Here is a 27,073-nt window from a genome sequence, read left to right on the forward strand (position 1 = left end):
TCACCTAGGGCTTGATAAAACACAGCTTGCTGGATCCCACTCTCAGAATTTCTGCTTCAGTAGGTCTTAGGGTAGGCCTGAGAGTTTATATTGCTACAAGTTGCCAGGTGATGCTGACGCTCCTGGTCCAAGGACAACACTTGGAGAACAAGTGACCTAGGGTGGTTCTCAATCTTGGCTGCATAGAATAATCTATGGTATCAATACTTCAGAAAACAATCTTGATTCAATGCAATCCCTATCAAATTACCAAAGCCAGTTTTTCACAGAACAAGAACAAAAAATCTTAAAATTTGTATGGAGAAACAAAGACCCCGAATAGCCAAAGCAATCTTGAGAAAGAAAAATGGATCTGGAGGAATCATACTCCCTGACTTGAGACTATACTACAAAGCTACAGTCATCAAAACAGTATGGTACTGCACAAAAATAGAACGGTAGGTCAATGGAACAGGATAGAAAGCCCAGAAATAAACCCATGCACTTACAGTCAATTAATTTAAGAGAAAGGAGGCAAGACTATACGACAGTGGAAAGACAGTCTCTTTGACAATGGTGCTGAAAAACTGGACAGCTACATGTAAAAAAATGAAATTAGATCACTCTTTAACACCATACACAAAAATAAGCTCAAAATGGATTAAAGACCTAAATGTGAGACACAACACTATAAAACTTCTAGAGGAAAACACAGGCAGAACACTCTCTGACATAAATCGCAGCAATATCTTTTCCGATCTGTCTCCTAGAGTAATGGAAATAAAAATAAAAATAAACAAATGGGACCTAATTAAACTCAAAAGCTTTTGTACAGCAAAGGAAACCATAAACAAAACAAAAAGACAACCCACAGAATGGGAGAAAATATTTGCAAAAGACGTGACCAACAAGGGATTAGTCTCCAAAATTTACAAACGGCTCATGAGGCTTAATATCATCAAAACAAATAACCCAATCAAAAAATGGGCAGAAGACCTGAATAGACATTTTTCCAAGGAAGACATATGGATGGCCAAGAGGCACATGAAAAGATGTTCGACATCACTAATGATTAGAGAAATACAAATCAAAACTACAATGAGATATCACCTCACACCAGTCAAAATGGCTATCATCAAAAAATTCACCAACAATAAACGCTGGAGAGAGTGCAGAGATAAGGGAACACTCCTACACTGTTGGTGGGAATGGAATGTAAATTGGTACAGCCACTATGGAGAACAGTATGGAGATTCCTTAAAAAACTAAAAATAGAGCTACCATATGACCCGGCAATCCCACTCCTTAGCATATACCTGGAGAAAGACATTGTCTGAAAGAATACATGCACCCTAATGTTCACTGCAGCACTGTTTACAATAGCCAAGACATGGAAGCAACCTAAATGTCCACTGACAGAGGAATGGATAAAGAAGGTGTGGTACATATATACAATGGAATATAATTCAGCCATAACAAAGAATGAAATAATGCCATTTGCAGCAACACTGATGGACCATGGACCTAGAGACTGTCATACTGAGTGAAGTAAGTTAGACAGAGAAAGAGAAATATCGTATGATATCGCTTATATGCGGAATCTAAAAAGAAATGATACAAATGAACATATTTACAAAACAGAAAGAGACAGACTTAGAGAATGAACTTATGGTTACGGGGGTTGGGGAGGGTGAAGGGAAGGCATAGTTAGGGAGGTTGGGATTGACATGTACACAGTGCTATATTTAAAAAGGATAATCAACGAGAACCTACTGTATAGTACAGGGACCTCTGCTCAATGTTATGTGGCAGCCTGGATGGGAGGGGAGTCTGGGGGAGAATGGATACATGTACATGTATGATTGAGTCGCTTTGCTGTGCATCTGAAACTGTCACAACATTGTTAATTCGCTATGCTCAAATATAAAATAAAAAGTTAAAAAAACAAACAAAACAAGCAAAGAAAACCCTAATCTTGATGCCCAGAAAAACCAATTAAATCTGCTTTTCTGGGGACCTGAGCTGAAATCTGATGCATCTGTATTTTTAAAAAAGCTCTTGAGACATTCCAACCACTGATCTAGACCTTCTAATTACCAATTATGATTGAAAGTAAAAGGTACCAACGATACAAAAGGTGTTATTTCACAAAAAGGGTACGATTTGCATAAAAGCTATGGACTAAGACTGATATACAACATTTCTAATATTCCTGACAGATTCCAAATCAGAGCTTGGTCTATAAACATAAAAGCACAAAGGGATCATGGCAGACTAGAAACAGAGGCAAGCTCCCTTCAAAGGAGCATTTAGCTTATAGGAATAATGCAGAAAAGTCTCTATTTCTTTGCATTCATCTTCCCTGAATTCTAGAAGGTGGGGGAGTGGGAGAGGGAGGGGTGGAGGCAGAGGAAGGAGGGAAGAGGAGAAGAGGATGAAGACAGACACAAACAGAATAGAGAAATGTTCTTTTGGACCCTGCAGTAAGTCTTTCACATGTGTACCAAGTGAAAGACGAATTAAATCTGTTTCACAGTTGCACTGTATGCACTAGCAAAACATGAGGAAAAAACATCCACCAGTAGTAAAATAGATAATTTTTGGCATATTCATACAAAGAGAATACCCTACAGTAGTGAAAACATTACACAGCATGGATCTAACTTAGGAGTATAATGTTAAGTGAGTAAACTAAGTCACAGAATATATACATATGATTCTATTTATACAAAATATAAAAACTTTTAAACTAAACTGTGTATTATTTATAAATATGAACATAAGTGATAAAACCATAAAGGAAAGGAATGATAAACACAAAATTGAGATTAGTAGCTAGTTTTCATGGGGAGGGAAGAGGACGTGATTAGAAAAGAATATGCAGGAGACTAAAGAATTGAAGCATTTTGGGGGACTCAGGTGTTGATTGTATCATTATTCTTTGTTTTACCCATACATCTATTTAAGATGTTTAATTTTGTGTCTATGCAATATTTAGACATCAAAAAAGAGTCAGGATGGGCAAGCTAATGGGACACACTGAAACCATAAAATAACAAAATTATACTAAAATTTAAAGGGAAGGCATTGGCAACAGAGCTCACAACACCTACCAAGCCACCACTGAGTTCTTCAAGCTTCTGACCTTTCCCTTCTGACTGTATATTCAATTTAATTCAAAAAATATTAATACATACTGAATACCTACATTTTCCCAGCATCATTACTATGCTAAGGGCAAAAGAAACTGCCAAACAGCACATGGTAAGTTTGCATTGTTCAACATGGTGGCTACTTATAGTTACACTAATTAAATTTAAATAAAGTTAATAAAAATTCAGTTCCTCAGTCACACTAGCTGCATTTCAAATGCTAAATAGCCACATACAGCTAGTGGCTACCATACTGGTCAGTGCGGATCAGAGCATTCCCGTGACTGTAGTAAGTTCTGCTGTCCAGCACTGAAGTCAACTGTTGAAATCTCAATAAATGCAGAAGACAATCAACTGGGAAAAAAATGTGCATTCAGACAATGGAACATGAGGAAAGGGATCAACGGAGGAGAGAGTTATTGGGTACATCTTCTGAATTTGTTCCAGTGCCCAGTCACACATATCCTGTTTTTCCCACATCTATTGCTCTGCCATACCAGACCTCTTTTCCCCTCTTCTGATATGACTTTCAGTCATTAATGCACAACGGCAGAATTATTCAGTAAACCATACTTGCAACTTTTGTTAACTTTCCATCTATATGAGTGCATAACTCTCAGAATCAGGCTTTTCTAGGTTCTTTACTCAAAGCGAGCAAACTATAAGTCATTTTATTCATCATCAAGATGAGAATGAATGAACTATTCTCCAATGGTCGTAGCTCCCTGAGAAAGAATATCCAAAACAGATAAGATACATGATGAAATGGATACTGCCTCCATCTTCTGATTTGGCTTCACTTATAAATACATCTCTCAATGCTACAAAGAAACAGCTAGTGCTGTAATAGATACTAAAAACAAATATTCTTAATGATATAGATCATGGTATGATTGACACAAAATGTAGAGAGACTCTGGATTTGGATCTGAGCAGTTATTTTCAAACTCCCAAGTCACACCCAATCCTCAACAGCTATATATGAAATACATTATCAAATCAAACACATATTTTGGCTACAAGGGGGCATGCACAAAAATTTTTGAGGTATTTCCTTGTACAGCACTCCCTGAAGTACTGTCTGACTAGAGTTGAAATGTTTTCACTGAATCTCATACTCTACTGTCCTGAAGTAGAATCAGGAGGAAAGCACAGAATTACCCAGTTGAAGAAACTAAGGAAGGTCACTAAATGATGTTCCAGAAACAAAAACTTTAGGTTTTTGTCTTTATCTCCCAATCTCAATCATAATTCATATACTAAATCAGCCTCTTAAATGTGAAATATGGATGGCTAAGGTTTTGCACATTCTCCAAATTGCAGACATTTATGTGGCACAGCAGTTTACTGTCCTATGAACCTGTTTCAAGTGGCAAAACACAGGTTTTATTTTTTTCAGTGTGGGGGTATATTATGAGAGATCAAGTTGGGATTGACATCAGGAGAAACAAAAATAATATGAATACCAACTAATGTATGTTACTAAGCTTATTTGTTACAAATTCTTTCTCACAATTTCTACTGTGAGAAAGAAGCAAAAACCATGGCTGAGTTTCTTTATTAGCAATTTCTTCTAGAGGAGCAAAGATGAAGTTTCCTTTTATTTTGTAGAAAAGGAAGTAAATTTATTTTGGTAAAGTAAAATACACAGAAGTTTTTCAGTGGTTTCTATAATTCATGCACATAGCTTACAGGTGAATTTTTAAAATATTGATTTTTCTTAAAAGACACAAAAATTTCTGAATTCATACAAAGAAGAACTCGTACCAACAACATGGGAATATAAAATGAAATTTTTCTTTCATATAATATGGGTACTTTGAAATATCTAAATAAATTGAATATAATATTATTCCAAGTTCATTAATGCATTTTCTGATTGGAGATATTTTTTTCCCCAACTAGAAGAGATTGATGAAATAAGTCAAAAGCACATAAGTAATTCAAGCCCACAGATCATATCAGCCAAGAAGAAACAGATACAGCAGCTTAGGGCCTAGCTATGTGTCCTTACCTTACAATCATCATTTTCTACCATAAAGTCAAATTTATTTATTTCTTCAACAAATAGTTATTAGGCTACTAACCACTATGGAAAATGTCGACATAAATAAGGCATGACCTTTACCTTCAAGGAACTTACAGACTAGTAAGGAGATCACAAACCCAAACGTACAAGCTACAATTATAAAATTCCTAGGGAAAAAACACAGAAGAAAATATGTGCAACCTTTTGAATAGGATACAAAAATCATGAATCATATAAGGAAGAAAACTGATAAAGTATACACCAACAAAATAAAAGACTCTGGTCTTCAAAAGACACTGTAAAAAAGATGGAAAGGAAAGGCAGACTGGGGGAAGGTATTTGCAATACATAAATCTGATAAAGGGCTAGTATCCAGAACATATAAAGAATCCTTATAACTTCATAAACAGATGGAAAGATCTGTGTTCTTGGATTGGAAGAATCAATATTGTTAAAACGGTCATATTACCCAAGGCAATCTACAGATTCAATGCAATCCCTATCAAATTACCAATGGCATTTTTCACAGAATTAGAACAAAAAATTTTAGAATTTGTATGGAAACACAAAAGATCCCGAATAGCCAAGACTATTTCTCAAACAGTCTTGAGAAAAAAAGAATAGAGCTAGAGGAATCATGTTCCCTGGCTTCAGAATACACTATAACATTACAGGCATCAAACCATATGGTACTGGCACAAAAACAGACACATAGATCAGTGGAGCAGGATAGATAGCCCAGAAATAACCCACACACTTATGGTCAATTAATCTATGACAAAGGAGGCAAGAATATAACAATGGAGAAAAGACAGTCTCTTCAATAAGTGGTGCTGGGAAAATTGGACAGCAACATATAAAAGAATGAAATTAGAACATTCCCTAATATCGTATACAAAAATAAACTCAAAATGGATTAAAAACCTAAATGTGAGACCAGATATTATAAAGCTCCTGAAGGAAAACACAGGCAGAACACTCTTTGACATAAATTGCAGCAATAGTTTTTTGGATCTGACTCCTAGAGTAATTGAAATAAAACCAAAACTAAACAAATGGGACCTAAGCAAACTTAAAAGCTTTTGCACAGCAAAGGAAACCACAAACAAAACGAAAAGACAACCGACAAAAAGGGAGAAAATATTTGCAAACAATGCGACCAACAAGGGATTAATTTCAAAATATACGAACAGCTCAATATTAAAAAAACAAACTCCATCAAAAAATGGGCAGAAGACCTAAACAGACATTTCTCCAAAGAAGACATACAACTGGCCAACAGGCATGTGAAAAGATGCTCAATATCACTATTTATTAGAGAAATGCAAATCAAAACTACAATGAGGTATCACCTCACACCAGTCAGAATGGCCATCATCAAAAAGTCTACAAATAGTAAATGATGAAGAGGGTGTGGAGAAAAGGAACCCTCCTGCACTGTTGGTGGAAATAAAAATTGGTTCAGCCACAGTGAAGAACAGTCTGGAGGTTCCTTAAAAAACTAAAAATACAGGTACTGTATGATCCAGCAATCCCACTTCTGGGCATATATCCAGAAAAGACAAAAACTTGAATTTGAAAAGATACATGCACTCGAATGCTCATAGCACGACTATTTACAGTAGCCAAGACACAGAAGCAACCTAAGTGTCCATCGACAGAAGAATGGATAAAGAAGATGTGATATATATAATGGAATATTACTCAGCCATAAAAAAGAATGTAATAATGCCACTGGCAGCAACACGGATACTTCTAGAGATTATCATATTAAGTGAAGTGAGACAGAGAAAGACAAATATCATACGATATCACTTATATGTGGAATCTTAAAAAATGAGAGAAATGAACTTATTTACACAACAAAAAATAGACTCACAGACATAGAAAACAAATTTATGGTTACCAAAAGGGAAGCAGGGTGAGCGGGGCGGAGGGATAAATTAGGAGTTTGGGATTAACAGATACACACTACTGTATATGAAATAAATAAACAACAAGGACCTACTGTATAGTACAGGGAACTAAATTCAATATCTTGTAATAACCTACAATGGAAAAGAATCTGAAAAAGAACTGATTGATATATATATATATATATATATATATATACACAAAACCTATATACATATATATATAGGTATATATATATATATATATATGTATAACTGAATCACTTTGCTGTACACCTGAAACTAACATAACATTGTAAATAACTATACTTCAACTAATAAAAAAAGGAAAAGAACTCTTATAACTCAATAATGAGAAGACAACCTAATAAAAATGGCAAATTAATTCAAAAGACAATTCATAAAAGAAAATATATGAATGACCAGTAAGCACATGAGAAAAAAGTTTAATATTATTAGTTATCACAGAAATGCAAATTAAACTATAATGAGATATATGCTTACTAGGATGATTAAAAAAATACAATACCAATTTTTGTCAAAGATATGGAGCAAACAGAACTCTTATCCATTGCCAGATAGTACAAGTACTTCAGAAAACTGTTTTGGGAGTTCCTTCTAAAGTTAATCATACATTTACCATACAACCCAGAAACTCCTAGGTATTTACCCAAGGGAAATGAAAATATATATGAACATAATATGGGCATAGGTACATTAATTTTCACAGAGTTTCATTCATAACAGGTGAAACAACCCAAGTTTCTTCCAAAAGATGAATGAATTAACAAGTTGTATATACATGCAATGGAATAATATTCAGCATTAAAAAGGAACAAACTGGACTTCCCTGGTGGCACAGTGGTTAAGAATCTGCCTGCCAATGCAGGGGACACGGGTTCGAGCCCTGGTCTGGGAAGATCCCACATGCCGCGGAGCAACTAGGCCTGTGAGCCACAACTACTGAGCCTACGCGTCTGGAGCCTATGCTCCGCAACAAGAGAGGCCGCGATAGTGAGAGGCCCGCGCACCGCGATGAAGAGTGGCCCCCGCTTGCTGCAACTAGAAAAAGCCCTCGCACAGAAACGAAGACCCACACAGCCAAAAATAAAAATAAATAAATGGGCTTCCCTGGTGGCGCAGTGGTTGAGAGTCCGCCTGCCGATGCAGGGGACGCGGGTTCGTGCCCCGGTCCGGGAAGATCCCACATGCCGCGGAGCGGCTAGGCCCGTGAGCCATGGCCGTTGAGCCTGCGCGTCCGGAGCCTGTACTCCGCAACGGGGAGAGGCCACAACAGTGAGAGACCCGCGTACCACAAAAAAATAAATAAATAAAGGAACAAACTACTGGATGAACCTCAAAAGTATTATGTTAAGTGAAAGACATCATATAGAGAAGAGTAAATACTGTATGATACCATTTATATAAAAATTAAATATTATATAAACAGTATATGAAATTCTAGAAAGGGGAAATCTATGATGAGAAAAAACAGATCACTCATTGCCTAGGGCACAGAGATGGGGAGGGAGACTGACTGCAAATGGCAATGAGGGGATTTTTTAGGGTGATAAAAGTATTGTTTTTTTATCACAGTGGAGATTACAAAGGTTTAGACATTTTTCAAAATTTACTGAACTGTACATTTAAAATGGGTGCATTTTTTGGTAAGTGAAGTATACTCAATAAAGTTGATTGAGAAGCAACAATAACGAAAAGAGATTGTACATTGGCTTATTCCATTACTTAACTATTTAAATTATAATCTTGTCCCAACTGTAGCATAAAAGGTGAAGAGTTAGGCTCATGGAACCACAGAAGGGGCACAGCAATGATCTCCTTCAAAGTACAGAAGAATCCAGAACACAGTGAACCTCACTGTCAACGTAACTGACCACAGCTCCGAGGACAGATTAGGACCTAAACTGCTCTTATAGTTTATTTCTGCTTTGGTCTTCAAATTATGACAGGTATCTGATTTTTGTGTCCTAACCCCTTCCTTCGTTCCAGTCACTGGTTTTAGTTTGATGTCTTCTGAGTCCTGAATCCTGGCAGACTCACAATTTGTCCCAATCCTCTGCTATGCGTAAACTCCAATTCTGTTACTGTTGTAAAACAACTTGATTACTAGGTGTCAGCTATTCTTTCTGCTTATATCACCTTGGCTTCTTTCTTTAGCTACTCCTTCATAATCACCCTGGGTTCTCCAGGTCCCAGCTGTCATCAGTACCACCATCACAGCACTTACCATTTCAGTGTCAAACTGTGATAAACACTGGGCTTTCTTTACATAGCAGCTAATTCTCACAACAGCTCTGCAAGGTCACCATTACAATTTATCTTTTTGGTTAGGAAGTAGAAGCTCAGTCATAAAGCTTATAAAAGTAGTACGTAAGGAAGCTAGAATTCCAACTTAAGTGTCTCTAACTATAATCTCCTCAATTAACAGAACCATTCACTTAACAAATTCAGTACTCTGGGGGAGAGATAACATTATCTTAGTAGCTAACTAATTCCATAACAGTACTGGTTAACCCTCTACATGTCAATCAATGGGGCTGTCCCATATTTTTAACAGCTTCCTTGGTGTCCAACACAGTTACATGCCATTTGGGTGAACATGAAAATTATTGCTCAATAAACGAATAGCCACAGATATTTTTAGATAGAAGAAAACAAGCTGGGGGAAAAAAAAAGTCAAAATGACATAAATTCTCTCTGTTCCCAATCCAACCTAAATTCTGCAAACATGCAACCAACACAGCTTTCTTTCCCCCTTCTAAAAAAGTAATTAAAGCCACCTGAATAAAACAGAATTTGGACAAGATTCTACAGTAATTTAAAGAAGTAACATCAGTCTTGCTTTTAATAGCTCCAATTACTGTCCATATTGGACAAATTACTAAGTATTAATTTGATGTCTCACTATAGTAACCTGCATTTGCTTTTAGACAATGCCAATAGGCACTGCATTTCATGCAAAATAAGTTCTATAACTATCATTACTCAAAGGATTGACTGCGATTTTTTTTTTTATAACTCACACCAAACTGCTTATTTTAAAAGCACTCAGTACTTCAGATATTCTGTCTGCTGAACAAGAACTCAGCGAGCTAGATAACAGAAGAGTACTAGGGCTATTCTCCTATACACTTGAAGTAGAGAAAAGGCATGTTAGTAATCTCTCTCACAAAGGAATGCAATGCTAAAAATGGGGAGAGAACCCAATGTTTAGAATTCCAAGGAGGTATACAGATACTGCAGAGTTAACACATTGAGACAGAGAAATTAAATCATTAAGCAAGTAGTACATTAACTAGCAATTAAAGAAAAGCAAATTAATACCTCTCAAGCTAGTAAAAACGAAGTTCAAATAGTGAATGAAGAACAGATATTTATATTCACTCCTTCCTAAGACAACCTCAAAATAATAATAAAAAAATTAAAAGAAACAGGAAGGGGGACTTCAGTAGACAAGAGATCTCAGCAAATCTTTGGAGGACAGAAAACGGATGGCTGAGTGATGACCAATGCATTAAAGCATGGATGCCATTATCTGGAACACAGAGTGAGTATACTGCAGCAGAAAGAAGATGACTTACACACAGACCCATGGTGAGGCAGGGGATGGGGGAAATGGAGATTCACTGAGAGTTCACGCATGGATGTCAACCCCCTCCCCTCTCCCACCAGAATGGCCGGACACCAGAAGTCCCCACCAACCAGGGAACAGAGAGTCTTTCTTGAGAGCAGTAGTCCTCAGCAGCATCAGCATCATCTGGTAGGTTTGTTACAGGAGATTGCTGGGGCCCACTCCCACTGTTTCTGATTCAGTAGTGTTTGCCAGGTGCTGAGAGGAGAGGGGAATGGGAATTTCTTTTGAAGTGATGAAAATATAAAATTAGTGATCATGGCTGTAAAACTCTGTGAATAAAAAAACTACTGAATTGCACATTAAATTTTAATTTTTTATTATTTTTGTTTTTGAATTGTACATTTTTAAAGGGTAAATTTTATGGTATGTGAATTATATTTCAGTTAAGTTGTTCTTTAAAAAAATCGTTTATAGCTGACCCTTGAACAACTCGGGGTTAGGGATGCCACCCTTTGTGCAGTTGAAAATCTGAGTATCACTTATAGTTGACCCTCTGTTATCAGCAGTTCCTCCTTGTCTGCGGTTCTTCATCTGTGAATTCAACCAACGAAGACTGTGTAGTACTGTAGTATTTATTTACTATTGGAAAAAATTCTTCGGTAAGTGGACCTGTGCAATTCAAACCTATGTTGTTCAAGGGTCAACTGTACTCAACTGCACACAAGGCTCTCACAGAAGCCCACCAAATAGATCTGAACTATTAAATCATGTCTCACCTTTGTCTTCCCTATGCTAAATATATCCAGTTACTTCAACCATTTCGTTAAGCCGTAACATTCATATCCCACTTATCCTGGCTGTTGTTCTAAAGTCAGACAGGATATAAAGTCATAACCTTTTCATATAAAGTATAACAAAAGATTCTAAGTATTTGGAAGTGGACAAAGGAACAGGACAGAGAAGCCAGATAATCTTCTAGCTTTTGATGATTTGGATAAATAAAATTCATTCAAGAATGACTATCAAACATGACATAAAAGTACCAAAAGATGTCCCACTGCCAAATACAGATTAACATGTACTGAGATAACTAAAAGATTCTTTCTATACCATAAAATGCTCCGTAATAATGGTGAGGAAAAGTTGTATTAACTGGAGGTCTGTTGTTCCAAGAACAGAAAAGCAATAGAATACAAACCAAATATAATAGCCAGTGGTCATTAAATATAAATGACATTTTAAAATGCACTCTCATGTAATCATTCCACCGATAAGGTTACCTATAAATTAAATTCAACCTAGACAAGGTGAAATTCCCTTGCCATATGCTCTCCTTGCCCTCAGGACAATCTTTTTTACAACAGCTACTACATTTCTAATTTCTTATTTAATGTCTGTCTTGCTCATTAGACCGTATAGGGTCAGGAAGGTTGGAATCATATCTTTCTTGTTGATCTCTGTATCTCAGCACCTAACGCTGTGTTTGGCACACACTTGGCTCTCAACAAATGTTCAATTGAATTAAGACTGATTTTTGAGCCCTGGATCACATAAGTGGTACTAATAGAAACTAAGAAGACAAAGAGAAACAAGATACAGTTTGAGGAATTTACTAATGGGCTAATGGGAAGATAAGTATACAAACAGATAATCTCAACATTCTTAAATAAATAAAATTGATAGAAACCCTCTTCCAACAGGTATTTAAGTCTTTATTCTGTATTAAGTAATAGAGTTACAAAATTAAACACAGTCCCTAAATTCAAAAGCTCAGAGTCTACGCTACAGAGGAAAAAATTAATGATTCCAGTGTTACAAAACAGGTAAGAATAAAGCAACATGGGCATACAAAAGAAGGGCATTTAAACAAGAAAGATATGGGGGTGGTGGGTGCAGAGGCGGGTAGGGATTCTGGGTGAGATCATGCTTAAGCTGAGTTTAGACTGATATGCAGGGGTTAGCTAGACAAAGGCATGGGGAAAGGATATTCTAGGTAGAAATAAACAACATATGCAAGGGAACACAAATAAGTGAAACAGGATGATGTGATTAGAATATCATAAACAGTTTAGGATAGCTGAAGCAAAGGGAAGTGGAAGCAAATGACTGAAAGGATGTAAAGGGTGTGTGAAAAGAAGCATTTGAAAGTGCTATCCATACAGCTGCTCTGACAAGGATGGAAGAATGGTAGTGCCATTTCCTCTGATAGGGACTTCAGAAGGAAAAAAAAGATTTGGAGAACAAGATGTTGAATTCAGTTTTTAACATGCTGAGATGAGTATCCAACAGCCAACTGGAGAAAGCAACTGGCACTTTAGTTTATAGGTGGGGAGCTGAGCAGAGATTCCATGTTAGAGAGATGAATCTCACAATACCATTCTTTGACTATCACCTTGTATTTGTCCAGGTTTTTTTCTCTAGTATTGATACTTCCACACCAAGAGTTCTTCAGTAAGATCTCCAATTCTTTAAGCCTACCACTTTTGCCATCATCACTCTCTACCCTTATTTCCTCACTTCTCTCCTTACCGAAGCATAGACTCCTTGATCTATCATTATAACCTTCTGTATTTATCTACTTCCATCATACTCATCTGGTAATACCGAACCCCGGTTAATCCACATATTCACATTCTCTGTTTGCACCCAAGCAAGCTAAATATTCCTACTAAAAAGTCTCTGCATCTTCTGCTCAATTTGCCTGAAATGCTCATCCCCTGGCTATATAATACAAACAAATGAATAATGAATGAAGTTCCTGAGTCATTCGTATCAATAGTCTGTTAATTCATATTTCTATCTAAACAGGGTTAATTTTTAACATAAATAATACACTAGAAGAAGAAATCTATGTGTTTTAAGGTCCCACAATCAAGAGAACAGCATAAACAATCATCATCATTCACACACGTTCAGGAAACAATAAGGTAATTGAAGGTCTCAAAGTTTCATGGTTATATCATTTTCGTGAACAGAGTAAAAGTAGTGATGTTAACTGCTGTCGTAGACTAAACTTTACAGTAGAAACAGTAACAGAAAATTTTTGAAGAATGAGAATTTGTGCTTTACAAATTCAATTAACAATACTCACTAAATAATTACTACTTTTCGTAGATAAAAATATTTGGAATATTTATCTATGAGATAGACATATGAAAAGAGCTACAAACTGGCTAAACATTAAAAACAAAAGCAGCTTTTTTTTTGTCTTTAGGACATGAAGTAGGTGAGTACTATAAAAAAACAGAAAAAGAGAAAAATAATCTGTTGAGAGGAAAACAGGGAAGGAGTCAAGGAGGAAGTAATTTTTCAGTTGAGCCTTGAGTAATGAACAGGTACGGAAAAAACAGCATTAGAGGAGGACAAGTATTAGAAACACAGAGGTACACGAAAATGCACAGCATGAATAAAATAGCCATAAGATCCTGAAAATCAAATGAGTATAAATTAATAAATTTCAGATAAGCATCTAAGAATCAAACGTATGAAGAATGAGAAAGTCATATGGGATGGAAGACAATTTCACACCCAGTTATAAGGGGTACCTCAGTTTAAATCAGGTTCACATGTTGACATATTACGGCAGCCACTTAACACTATAAGCTCATCCTGAGTGTGAATGTTTCATGGCTCTGAGCTCAGCATCTGAACTGATGAGATAACCCAAGGGAATGAGTTTAGGATTGCTCATACCAGTCACAAAGCAGCCAATTAATCAGACTGGAATGAAATTAACTCGACCAAACTGATTTTTTTCTCCCCAAATAGAAATATCTAATTTTTTCTCACTATAAAAGTAATAAACATTAGTTTTTCAAATCTGAAAAAAAGACAAGTTTAACGAAGACAATAAAAATGAGCAGAGATAGCCACTGCTTACAAGTTGAATATTAGTGCATATTTTCCAGACTTTTTCCCCACCTATACATACACACATATTGTAAAAAACTGGAATCACATTCTACTCCGTTTCATGACCACTTTTTTCTTTTAACAACACGTTGTAGAGCTTTATCATAAATTTTAATGGCTGTACAGTAATCCACCGTTTAGACAAATCATAATTAATTTAACCCTCAGTTTACTGCTAAGGTCCATTATACCCAGTTTTAATTTCTTAGTTTCTCTGTTGAGCAATTTTAGCTGTTTCTAAAAAGTAGTATTTCATGACTTTTATACTTTGTTAGAGGTTGTATTATTTTCCTAAGGCGGCCATAACAACTTACCACAAACTACATGGCTTAAAGCAACAGAAATTTATTCTCTCTAGACTGTGGAAGCTAGCAGTCTGAAATTGAGGTGTTGGCAGAGCCCTGCTCCCTCTGAAGGTTTTAGAGAAGAATCCTTCCTTGCCTCTTCCTAATTTCTGGTGGCTCCGAGCAATCTTTAGCATTCCTCAGCATCACTTCAATCTCTGCCTCTGCTTTCACATGGCCTTTCTCCCACTGTGTGTATCTTCTCTGTGTCTTTGTATCCAAATCTCCTTCTCCTTTCTCTCATAAACATACTAGTCATTGGATTTAGTGCCCACCTTAATCCAGTATTTTAATTTGATCACATTTGCAAAGACCTTATTTCCAAATAAGGTTGCATTCACAGTACTTGTCTTTTGGGGAAACACAATTCAAGACATTACAGTCATCCAAGAGACAGATAAATTTCTACTATTTTTTTCTAATAGAATAAAACCCATTGAATTCTTTCATGAATCTAAGAAAATATGAGGTTTTAGTGATCTTATCTTTCTTGTATATTGAAACATTTTGCTATCTCATCATTCTAGAAATTATTTCATCATTACTCAATTATTCCTAATTTTAAGTTAAAAAAGAGTAAAATGTTTTGAGAACAGAATGATGGATGCTTAAGATACATAGTAGATAAGAGAGAGATGCACAGTGAGATGAACCATCTCCATTGCATCATCTTCAGTTTTCTTATTGCAGTATACAAACTATCATGTCATTTTTCAAGAAGGTATTAGAAAAGCCCAGAGACACTACTGTTGTGGTCTTTTCTGTAGTTTTCAGAGAACACAGTTGAGAATTGAGATCTATTATTTTTTCCTCAAAATGACAAACAGAAGGAAAATAATAAAGATACTTCATAAACATTGAATAAACCAGGAAATGAATGGGGAGAGACAGATGGTAAAATCTAGTCTCTAATGATGTCGGTAAAATTGGTTGTATAAGTGAATTCTCAGACTGTGAGCCCTCAGATAACAATATCCTAAATCAATTTTCTCAAACGCAAGAACTGGTAAGTGAATAATACCTTTCTATGGGCAAAAAGGAAATATGGTATTTTCATCCAATTAGTCATCCCACAGTAAGGATTTCATCATACAATAATTTGCAATAAGAACTTGGACCATACTATTCTGCTAAAAGGATATGTAACAATATTCTTTCTTTTTTAATTTTTAAATATTAAAATTTTTCCTTCTAGTTTTATTGACATATAATTGACACACAGCACTGTATAAGCACCTTATAATGACTTGACTTAAATACTTCATGAAATGACTACCACAGTAAGTTTAGTGAACATCCATCATCTTACATAGATACAAAATAAAAGAAAAAACATATTTTTCCTTGTGATAGGCACTCTTAGGATTTACTCTCTTGACAACTTTCATATACGACACACAACAGTGGCAATTATATTAATCATGTACATTATATCCCTAGTACTTACTTATAACTGGAAGTTTGTACCTTCTGACCCCCTTCAGTCAATTCCCTTTCTCCTCACCCCTTGCCTCTGGTAATCACAAATCTGATCTCTTTCTCTATGAGTTTGTTTCTTTTGTCTTTGAAGTATAATTGACCTACAGCACTACGTCAGCTACTGGTGCACAACATAGTGATTTGGTATTTCTATACATTACAAAACGATCACCACACTAAGTCTAGTTACCATTTGTCACCATACAATATTACATTATTATTGACAATATTCCCCACTCTGTACATTTTATCCCTGTGACTCATTTATTTTGTTAACTAGAAGCTTGTATCTCTCTTTTTAAATTTATTTTATTTATTTATTTTTGGCTGTGTTGGATCTTCATTGCTGTGCGCAGGCTTTCTCTAGCTGCAGCAAACGGGGTCTACTCTTTGCTGCAGTGCATGGGCTTCTCATTGCTGTGGTTTCTCTTGTTGCAGAGCATGGGCTCTAGGCGTGCAGGCTTCAGTAGCTGTGGCTCACGGGCTCTAGAGTGCAGGCTCAGTAGTTGTGGCGCATGGGCTTAGTTGCTCTGCGGCATGTGGGATCTTCCTGGACCAGGGCTCGAACCCGTGTCCCCTGCACTGGCAGGCGGATTCTTAACCACTGCACCACCAGGGAAGCCCGGAAGCTTGTATCTCTTAATGTCCCTTACCTATTTCACTCATTTCCCTACCCCCTCATCTCTGGCAACCACCTATTTGCTCTCTGTATCTATGACTCTGTTTATGTTATGTTTGTTCAACTGTTTTGTTTTTTAGAACCCATATTTAAGTGAAATTATATGGTATTTGTCTTTCTCTGACTTATTTCACTTAGCATAATACCCGGTAGGTCCCTCCATGTTGTCGCAAATGGCAAGACTTCATTCTTTTTTTTATGGCTAATAATTCCACTATATATTATACCACATCATCTTGATCCATTCATCTGTCAATGGACACTTAGGTTGCTCTCATATCTTGGCTATTGTAAATAATGCTGCAATGAACACAGGGGTGTATACACCTTTTCAAATTAATGTTTTTGTTTTCTTTGGAAAAATATCCAGAAGTGAAATTGCTGGATCGTATGGTAGTCCTATTTTTAATATTTTGAGGAATCTCTGTATTATTTTCAATAGTGGCTGCACCAATTTACATTCCCACCAACAGTGCATGAGTGTTCCTTTTTCTCCACATCCTCACCAACACTTGTTAATTGTTATCTTTTTGATAATAGCCATTCTAACGGGTGTGATATTTCATTGCAGTTTTGATTACATTTCCCTGATGAGAGTGATGTTGAGCATCTTTTCATGTGCCTGTTAGCCATCTGTGTGTCGTCTCTGAAAAACTTCTATTCAGGTCCTCTGCCCATTTTTTTAATTGGGTTGCTTGATTTTTGGTTGTTGAGTTGTATGAGTTCTTGGTATATTTTGCATATTAACCCCTTATCAGACATATTGTTTGCAAATATCTTCTCCCATTCAGTAGGTGACCTTTTTATTTTGTTGATGGTTTCCTTCACTGTGCAAAAGTTTTTAGTTTGATGTACTTCCATCTGTTTATTTTTGCCCTTGCCTGAGGAGACACAGCCAAAAAATATTGCTAAGACCAATGTCAAATGCCTATGTTTTCTTGTAGAAGTTTTATGGTTTCAGGTCTTACATTTAAATTTTTAACCTACTTTGAGTTTGTTTTTGTATATGGTATGAGAAATTAGTCCAGTTATTCCAACACTATTTACTGAAGAGGCTAGCTTTTTCCCACTGTATACTTTTGTCTCCTTTGCCATAGATTAATTGACCATGTAAGGGTGGGTTCACTTCTGGGCTCTCTATTCTGTTTCACTGATCTACGTGTCTGTTTTTGTACCAGTACTATACTGTTTTGATTACTATAGCTTTGTAGTATAGTTTGAAATCGGGGAGCGTGATGCCTCCAGCTTTGCTCTTCTCTCTCAAGATTGTTTTGGCTATTTGGGGTCTTTTGTTTCTTTGTAAATTTTAGAATTATTTGTTACATTATTTGTGAAAAATGTCATTGGTATTTTGATAGGAATTGCACTGAATCTGCAGATTGCCTTGGGTAGTATAGTCATTTTAACAAGAGTAATTCTTTCAACCCATATCTTTCCATCGGTTTGTGTCATCTTCAATTTCTTTCATCAGTGTCTTAGTTTTCTGAATACAGGTCTTTCACCTCCTTAGTTTGATTTATTCGTAGGTATTTTATTCTTTTAGATGGGATTTTTTTTTTAATTTCTCTGACAGTCTGCTGTTAGTGTATAGAAATGCAACAAATTTCTGTATATTAATTTTGTGTCCTACAACTGCTGAATTCATTGATAAATTCTAATATTTTTTGGTGGCATGTTTAGGATTTCTTACATATAGTACCATGTCATCTGCAAACAATGACAGTTTTACACCTTCCTTTCTAATTTGGATTCCTTTTATTTCTTTTTCTTGTGTGACAATATTCTTTCACTATTTATGGTATTTGCACATCAAAATTTACTTGATATGGTAAATAAGTGGACAAACAGTGAAAGTTAGTGCATACACAAAGGTGTTTGAAAAGAAAAGAATAACATGTAGAAATGAAAAAATTCATTGATTTGATCATTCTAATTAGTATTTAGGAAATCTGAAAACAAAAATGTTTTGCAATTGTGGAGCAAAAAAATGGCCATCACCTCTTCGACAAAATTAAGAGCTGTCAAAGTTCTTTTTGATAATGTAACTGCCAAGAACCAGAAGTAATAATAAGCTAAAGCCTATTAAAGATGTATTTGAAATTTGAAACTGTATTTAAAGTATAGACATATTCCAGGTTCATGCATGGAAGTTGATAAACAACTGGCTACATTCAAAGGGCTGCATCTCTTTGGGGAACTTTCAAAACCCAGAAAAGTAAAAATAAAAATTTGGGTTTGCCACCATCATCAAGAAAATGAAAAAACACACAGAATGATAAAAGAGTATCTGTGAATCATATATCTGATAAGGGACTTGTATCCAGAATATATAAAGAACTCTTATAACTAAATAATAAAAAGACAAATAACCCAACTAAAAACATGAACCAAGAAATTAAAGACACATATCTCCACAGAAGATATCTGAATGGCCAACGGGCACATGAAAAGATGCTCAACATTAGTCACTGGGGAAATGCAAATGAAAACCATAATAAGATGCCACTTCACACTCAGTAAAATGGCACAATAAAAAAGACATATAAGTGTTAGCAAGGATGTGGAGAAATTGGAACCTTTATACACTGCTGGTGGGATTGTAAATTTCCTGCAGCCACTGTGGAAAACAGCCTAGCAGTTCCTCACACAATTAAACTTATCATGTAACCTATCAATTCCACTCCAAGTACCCACCCAAGAGAAATGAAAACACGTTCACACAAATACTTGTACTCAAACAGTCGTAGGAACATTACTCATAATAGCCAAAAAGTAAAAACAACCCAAATCTCCACTACCTGAATGGATAAACAAATGTGGTATACTCACATTATGGACTGTTATTTGGCAATAAAAAGGAATGAAATACTGACATATGCTACAACATTGACAGACATTGAAAATATTATGCAAAGTGAAATACACCAGCCACAAAACGCTACATATTGTGTGATTCTCTTTACATGAATTATCCAGAATGGGAAAATCCATAGAGACATAAAGTAGATTGATCAGTAGTGCCTAGGGTGGGAAGGAGGATGGTCAATGACTGCTAATGGGAAAAAGTTTCTTTTTGGGTGATAAAAATATTCTTGAATTAGCTTATGGTAATGTTCGAAAAACTGAAAATATACTAAAACTCACTGAATGGTACACTTTAAATTGGTGAATTTTATGGTAAGTAAATTATCTCTTAATAATACAGTTCTTGGGTGTGAGTGTGTAATGAATTGGGAGATTGGGATTGACACATATACACCAATATGCATAAAATGGATAACTAATAAGAACCTGCTATAAAAAAAAAGAAAATTCAAAAAAAAAAATAATACAGTTCTTAAAAATTTGGGTTTGTTATATTTAAATACTTACTAAAATTCTAATAAAGTTGATGTTCATTATTCCTTTATTAATTAAAATATTGAAATTAATTCTTATTGGAGTATAGTTGCTTTACAATGTTGTGTTAGTTTCTGCTGTCATTTTTCCTTTATTTTTACTTCTGCAAATTATTCATAAGATGACTTAAAAATATTTACTAAAAATAAGGTCCATTACTTCCAGATGGTAAATGGTGATGAACATTTTCTTGGTATATTGACGGTTAATCAACCTTCCTAAATAAATGTTTAGATTGTTAGTAGTTTTTCATTAGTATAGATGAAGTTACTTTCAACATTTTTTTAACACATCTTTATAGAGTTGTCAGATCATTTCCTTAAGAAAAATTCTGGGTGCAAAGCTATTTCTCTAGAGAGCCTGTACTAATTTATACTTCTAATAGCAATGTTCAAAAGGAAAGCATCAGTTTTATCCTGAAATATGCACGACTTCATAGCTTAGTAAAAACATTCATAAGAAGGAAATAAGAGAAACCACCTGTAACAAAACATAAAAAGAAAAAAACAAAACCAACAAAGAAAGAAAGACTATAATAATCAAAAATTCTTTTAAATACATTAGACTGAGCCTTCCTCCAATTCTGGCTTTAACTGACCAAAAAATGGAAAATTTTATTATATAACATTTCTTAAGTGTAAGTTTTTCAATTTAGGACATGTCTAATTCTTTCAGAATGAACACCTAACTTACACTCCACTATTTATAGGCAAAATGTAATGAAAACACTTAGCTTTCTCTTATTTAAAAAACATATTTATAGCTCTATCTGATGAGAGGGCTTAGAAGCAATAATTCCCCAGTAGCAGCAAGATACCCAGTGACTAAGTCCTGGTTTCTAAATACCATTTTCCAATAAAAGGAACTAGGGCTCCTTGGAGAAATGGCTGATTCTAAGGCTAGGGTAAGGAAAACAAAAAATAAGCTTGGGATAACTGCCAAAACATGGAAGCAACCAAGATGTCCTTCCGTAGGTGAATAGATGAATAAACCAAGGTACTTCCAGATAATGAAATACTATTCAGTGATAAAAAGACATGAGCTATCACAGTAATCAGGACAGCATGGTAGTGGCACAAAAACAGAAATATAGATCAATGGAACAGGATAGGAAGCCCAGAGATAAACCCATACACATATGATCACCTTATCTTTGATAAAGGAGGCAAGAGTATAAGACAGCCTCTTCAATAAGTGGTGCTGGGAAAACTGGACAGCTACATGCAAAAGAGTGAAATTAGATCACTCCCTAACACCATACACAAAAATAAACTCAAAATGGATTAAAGACCTAAATGTAAGGCCAGACACTATAAAACTCTTAGAGGAAAACATAGACAGAACACTCTATGACATAAATCACAGCAAGATCCTTTTGACCCACCTCCTAGAGAAATGGAAATAAAAACAAAAATAAACAAATAGGACCTAATGAAACTGAAAAGCTTTTGCACAGCAAAGGAAACCATAAAAAAGATGAAAAGACAACCCTCAGAATGGAAGAAAATATTTGCAAACGAAACAACAAAGGATTAATCTCCAAAATATACAAGCAGCTCATGCAGCTCAATATCAAAAAGCAAACAACCCAATCCAAAAACAAGCAGAAGACCTAAATAGACATTTCTCCAAAGAAGATATACGGATTGCCAACAAACACATGGAAGAATGCTCAACATCACTAATCATTAGAGAAATGCAAATCAAAACTACAATGAGGTATCACCTCACACCAGTCAGAATGGCCACCATCAAAAAATCTACAAACAGGGCTTCCCTGTTGGCGCAGTGGTTGAGAGTCCGTCTGCCGATGCAGGGGACACGGGTTCGTGCCCCGGTCCGGGAAGATCCCACATGCTGCAGAGCGGCTAGGCCCATGGGCCATGGCCGCTGAGCCTGCACATCCGGAGCCTGTGCTCTGCAACGGGAGAGGCCACAACAGTGAGAGGCCCGCGTACCGGGGAAAAACAAACAAACAAACAAAAAAAAACTACAAACAATGAATGCTGGAGAGGGTGTGGAAAAAGGGGAACCCTCTTGCACTGTTGGTAGGAATGTAAATTGATACAGGCACTATGGAGAACAGTATGGAGGTTCCTTAAAAAACTAAAATTAGAACTATCATATGACCCAGCAATCCCACTACTGGGCATATACCCTGAGAAAATCATAATTCAAAGAGTCATGTACCACAATGTTCACTGCAGCACTATTTACAATAGCCAGGACATGGAAGCAACCTAAGTGTCCATCGACAGATGAATGGATAAAGAAGATGTGGCATATATATACAATGGAATATTACTCTGCCATAAGGAGAAATGAAATTGAGTTATTTGTAGTGAGGTGGATGGACCTAGAGTCTGTCATACAGAGTGAAGTCAGAAAGAGAAAAACAAATACACTATGCTAACACATATATATGGAATCTAAAAAAAACCAAAAAGGTTCTCATAAACCTAGGGGCAGGACAGGAATAAAGACATAGACGTAGAGAATCGACTTGAGGACATGGGGAGGGGGAAGGGTAAGTTGGGACAAAGTGAGAGAATGGCATGGACATATATACACTACCAAATATAAAATAGATAGCTAGTGGGAAGCTGCTGCATAGCACAGGGAGATCAGCTCGGTGCTTTGTGAGCACCTAGAGGGACTGGATAGGGAGGGTGGGAGGGAGACACAAGAGGGAGGGAATATGGGGATATACGTATGCATAGAGCTGATTCACTTTGTTATATAGCAGAAACTAACACAACACTGTAAAGCAATTATACTCCAACAAAGATGTTAAAAAAAAAAAAAAAGACAAGCTATCAAGCCATGAAAAGATATGAAGGAAACTTAAATGCCTATTACTAAGTGAAAGAAGCCAGTCTGAAAAGGCTGCATATTGTATGATTCCAACTATATGACATTCTGGAAAATGCAAAGCTTTGGAGACAGTAAAAAGATTGCCAGGGGTTAGGAGGGAGGGAGGGATGCATAGGAGGAACACAGAGGATTTGTAGAGCAGTGAAACTATTCTGTATGACATCATTTGACCAAACCTATAGAACATACACTACCAAGAGTGAACCCTAAGTAAACGATGTACTGCGTCAGTGTAGGTTCATCAATCACAAAAAGATGAAACAAACTAACAAACAAATCTGGGGTATCTTATAGTGCCAGAAAATAAGGAAGTACTCAAAAGACAAAAGGATAGGGGCATGTGAAAGGGATACAAGAATTAATCTGAAAGAATTCCCAACAACTAAAACAATTTGAACAACAAAGTAAATAGCACAGCATTGAAATATAACCCAAACCATAAAATATACATCCGTCCATCCTGATATAAACGATGACATAAATAAACAAGAGCAAAGAGACATAAATCATCCATACAGAAGAATTCCAAATACTCCCCCCTTCAGGAGATGAAGCATAATTCCATCTCCCACTTCCCAACCCTTCACTCCTACCTCCAGGGAAGGTGGGTGTACTTAATAACTCACTTCCAAAGAATAAATTGGAGAAAGGGAAAAACAGTACATTTTCAGTGGAGAAACTTGGCAAAGACTACCTCACCCAAGTAATGAAGGTTAATAGCACCATATGGATATCAAGTCCCCCCCGACATGATATGACAAGAATAGCACTTCACCTCCGTGGCATTTTTTCTAACCCTCCCTAAAACTTCAGAAAAACATCAGAAAAATACAGATTGGCATACTTTCTGCAAGTCATAAAAAGCAAGGAAAGACTGAGAAACTGTTACAGACTACATGAGACTAGGGAAACATGACAACTAAATGTAATGTGGTACCCTACAGTGGATCCTGGAAAAAGGAAGAAGGCATTGATGGAACACCAGTGAAATCCAAATAAACTCTGGAATTTAGTTAATTGTAATGTTCTTAGTTTTGACAAATGTACCACGGTAACGTAAGATGTTAACAACAGGGGAAACTGAGTGAGAGGTATCTAAGAAGTCTGCACGATTTTTCCAACTTTTCTACATTTAAAAATTATTCAAAAATAGAACGTTTATTTTAAAAACAACAAAATTAAACTTTAAAATGGAGCCATAGGGCTTCCCTGGTGGCGCAGTGGTTAAGAATCTGCCTGCCAATGTAGGGGACACAGGTTCGAGCCCTGGTCCGGGAAGATCCCACATGCTGCAGAGCAACTAAACCCGTGCACCACAGCTACTGAGCCTGTGCTCTAGAGTCCGCGAGCCACAACAACTGAGCCCACGTGCCACAACTACTGAAGCCTGTGCGCCTAGAGCCTGTGCTCCTCCACAAAAGAAGCCACCGCAATGAGAAGCCCGTGCACCGCAACGACGAGTAGCCCCCGCTCACCGCAACTAGAGAAAGCTCGTGCACAGCAACGAAGACTCAACACAGCCAAAAAAAATAAACAAATAAAATAAATAAAATGGAGCCATAAACCCACTAAACCAACATAGATATCCTTTTGGAAAATGTTAACCTTCTAAATTTAACTATCATTTACTCCATTTTAAAAGTCTGTTAAATAAAATTTAGAAAAACTAAATTTAGACAAATTTAGTCTTCTTTAGAAAGAAGACTAACAATTTCTTACTGGAGATTAAATCATGTATTAATCTGAAACATGATGTACTGTATATTAATAGTACTAGAACTATGCATATTAAACTAGGAACATTTGATTGACACAGAAATACTTCATAACACATTAAAAATATAAAACCTCATATTCTGCCAATATAAGCTTCTGTCAAGTTTCACTGTACATTGTGTTCTTTGGTTCACTGCACTTTACTGGTAAAGAGGGAACATATTTAATCCACTAGTGATATTATAACCAAGAAACTTGGTAAATTTATACCTTTCCCATATTATGACACTCCTGAGGGGAATATATGTTGTCTCTAACTTTACAGATAAAAGAAATAAATAATGAAAGCTTGTTAAGAAAGGTTATCCAAAACTTGGATTAAGCTAAAAGGTAGACAGAACATCCTTCCAATGTAATGTGGGGACACAGACCCACTCAAAGGTTATTTAACTACCTAGGGGAATGAACTTTGCTCCATTATTCTATTTACTATCAAACTAAATATCCTAGATTAAGTAAAGTTCCATGTTCACTTATAGATTTTTGTCCAGTAGAGTTGCAAATCATTTCTGTCATGTAGAAGAGAAAATTCCAAAGGTTAGGGTTTATCGGTCTGTGGGACATTAACCAGTTCATAACTAACTTAGCAATCTTATTCTAAAATTCTTTTATTAAACTGCATATGAATCCACAGCTCCCCAAATAGTCTTTGAACTAGCCTTACTATTTTCTTCAGTAATTACTGAATTGAATAAAATATTTTATATTTCTATGAATCATGTTTTTAATTTTTTTAAATTATACTTTGACAGGCATAAGGAACTTTCCATGACATGCTTGACATGGCCTTTCCCACATACAGCTCTGCAAATCCTACAGTCTCACAGGGCTATTATGATTATAGTTTTTCTGCACTGTATTCTGATAATGTTGTCAATTATTTGGTTATTGGAATTATCAAATAATATCTTTGTCAAAGGTAAATCTAAGTAAAGTATATATTATTTTCAAGACCCTCTTTACTCCACCATTGACACTCTCCATCTTGCCAGTAAAGTCTGTAAAAAAATAAACATGAACACTATTCTATTTCCCCTGTTTTTCCACCCTGTGCATTTTAAAAACAATGGGAAATACAAGATTCCCTGTTTTTACTGGAGCCATTTCCTGAAGAGATTTTTAAGTCTCAAGCTCTGTATGAGAAAACAAAGATATTTACATCTTCGTAGGAGACTCATTACTTGCTGAGTCGGCATTAAGAAATTACCCACAGAATCAGAGAATATAAGATTTAGACAGGACTTTAAAGATTTTCCTGTCCAATCTCCAAAAGGAAAGAAGATAGGGCAAAAAGGATTATAGTGATTTTCCAGAGGTCTGAGAGTGGCTAAAATTAATGTGAGCTGACTTCTAATACTTTCTAAATGGGCACACATCTCCCATGATGACTTTGTGGGTTAATTTTCTTTCTTTAAACCAATTATTAAAAAAATATTTTGTCTTCCACTTGTTCCAGGTACCTCTCTTATAGTTTCTAGGTGTAAATTATAACTGCCTTTACTTTCATAAACATGATTAATTACACTTATATTTTGATTATGTGTTTTGAGATTTAAGCAAAGATTAGTAAAAAGAAAAAAAACCCCGACAACTTCATATTTCCAGTGTTACATTCTTCACCAAAAACCAAAGTCTAGACTAATGTGATTTTTTTAGAAAGAAATTTGGATATTGTCAAATTTGTCAATCTAAATGTACTTTTAGTGAATTGAAGTGGACTAATCACAAACATGAACTACAATTTTTAGGTTTGAGCATCAGGAAAGAAAACATTATTACACTCTCACCCAACCAACATCAGTAGTCCATTAAAGCAAAAGAGAAAACTCTGTACCCTGACATCACTTCTAGATGAAGTTGTCCTGAGACAGTTAAGAAAACAGGAACATTGAAGAAATTCTCCTCAGGTACCTTTATTTTGCTTGAAGGCTGCAAAAGAAAA

The 27,073-nt window shown here is 35.8% G+C and overlaps 1 protein-coding gene across 7 annotated transcripts in view; it reads right to left on the reverse strand.

Annotated features, from left to right (window-relative positions):
- Nucleotides 1-27,073, reverse strand: part of NARS2 (asparaginyl-tRNA synthetase 2, mitochondrial) — a 147,891-nt gene that overhangs the window by 56,285 nt on the left and 64,533 nt on the right. For all 7 annotated transcript variants that reach the window (XR_009564928.2, XR_004034949.3, XR_004034948.3 and 4 more), the window contains exon 6: nt 26,966-27,060. Coding sequence is in view for 4 of the 7 variants with exons in the window: in XM_060303770.2 (XP_060159753.1) it covers nt 26,966-27,060 (95 nt within the window). In the remaining 3 variants the exon portion in view is untranslated. The remainder of the gene's footprint in view (nt 1-26,965; nt 27,061-27,073) is intronic.

The sequence above is a fragment of the Globicephala melas genome, chromosome 8 (assembly GCF_963455315.2).
Source record: "Globicephala melas chromosome 8, mGloMel1.2, whole genome shotgun sequence".
Classification (NCBI taxonomy): Eukaryota; Metazoa; Chordata; class Mammalia; order Artiodactyla; family Delphinidae; genus Globicephala; species Globicephala melas.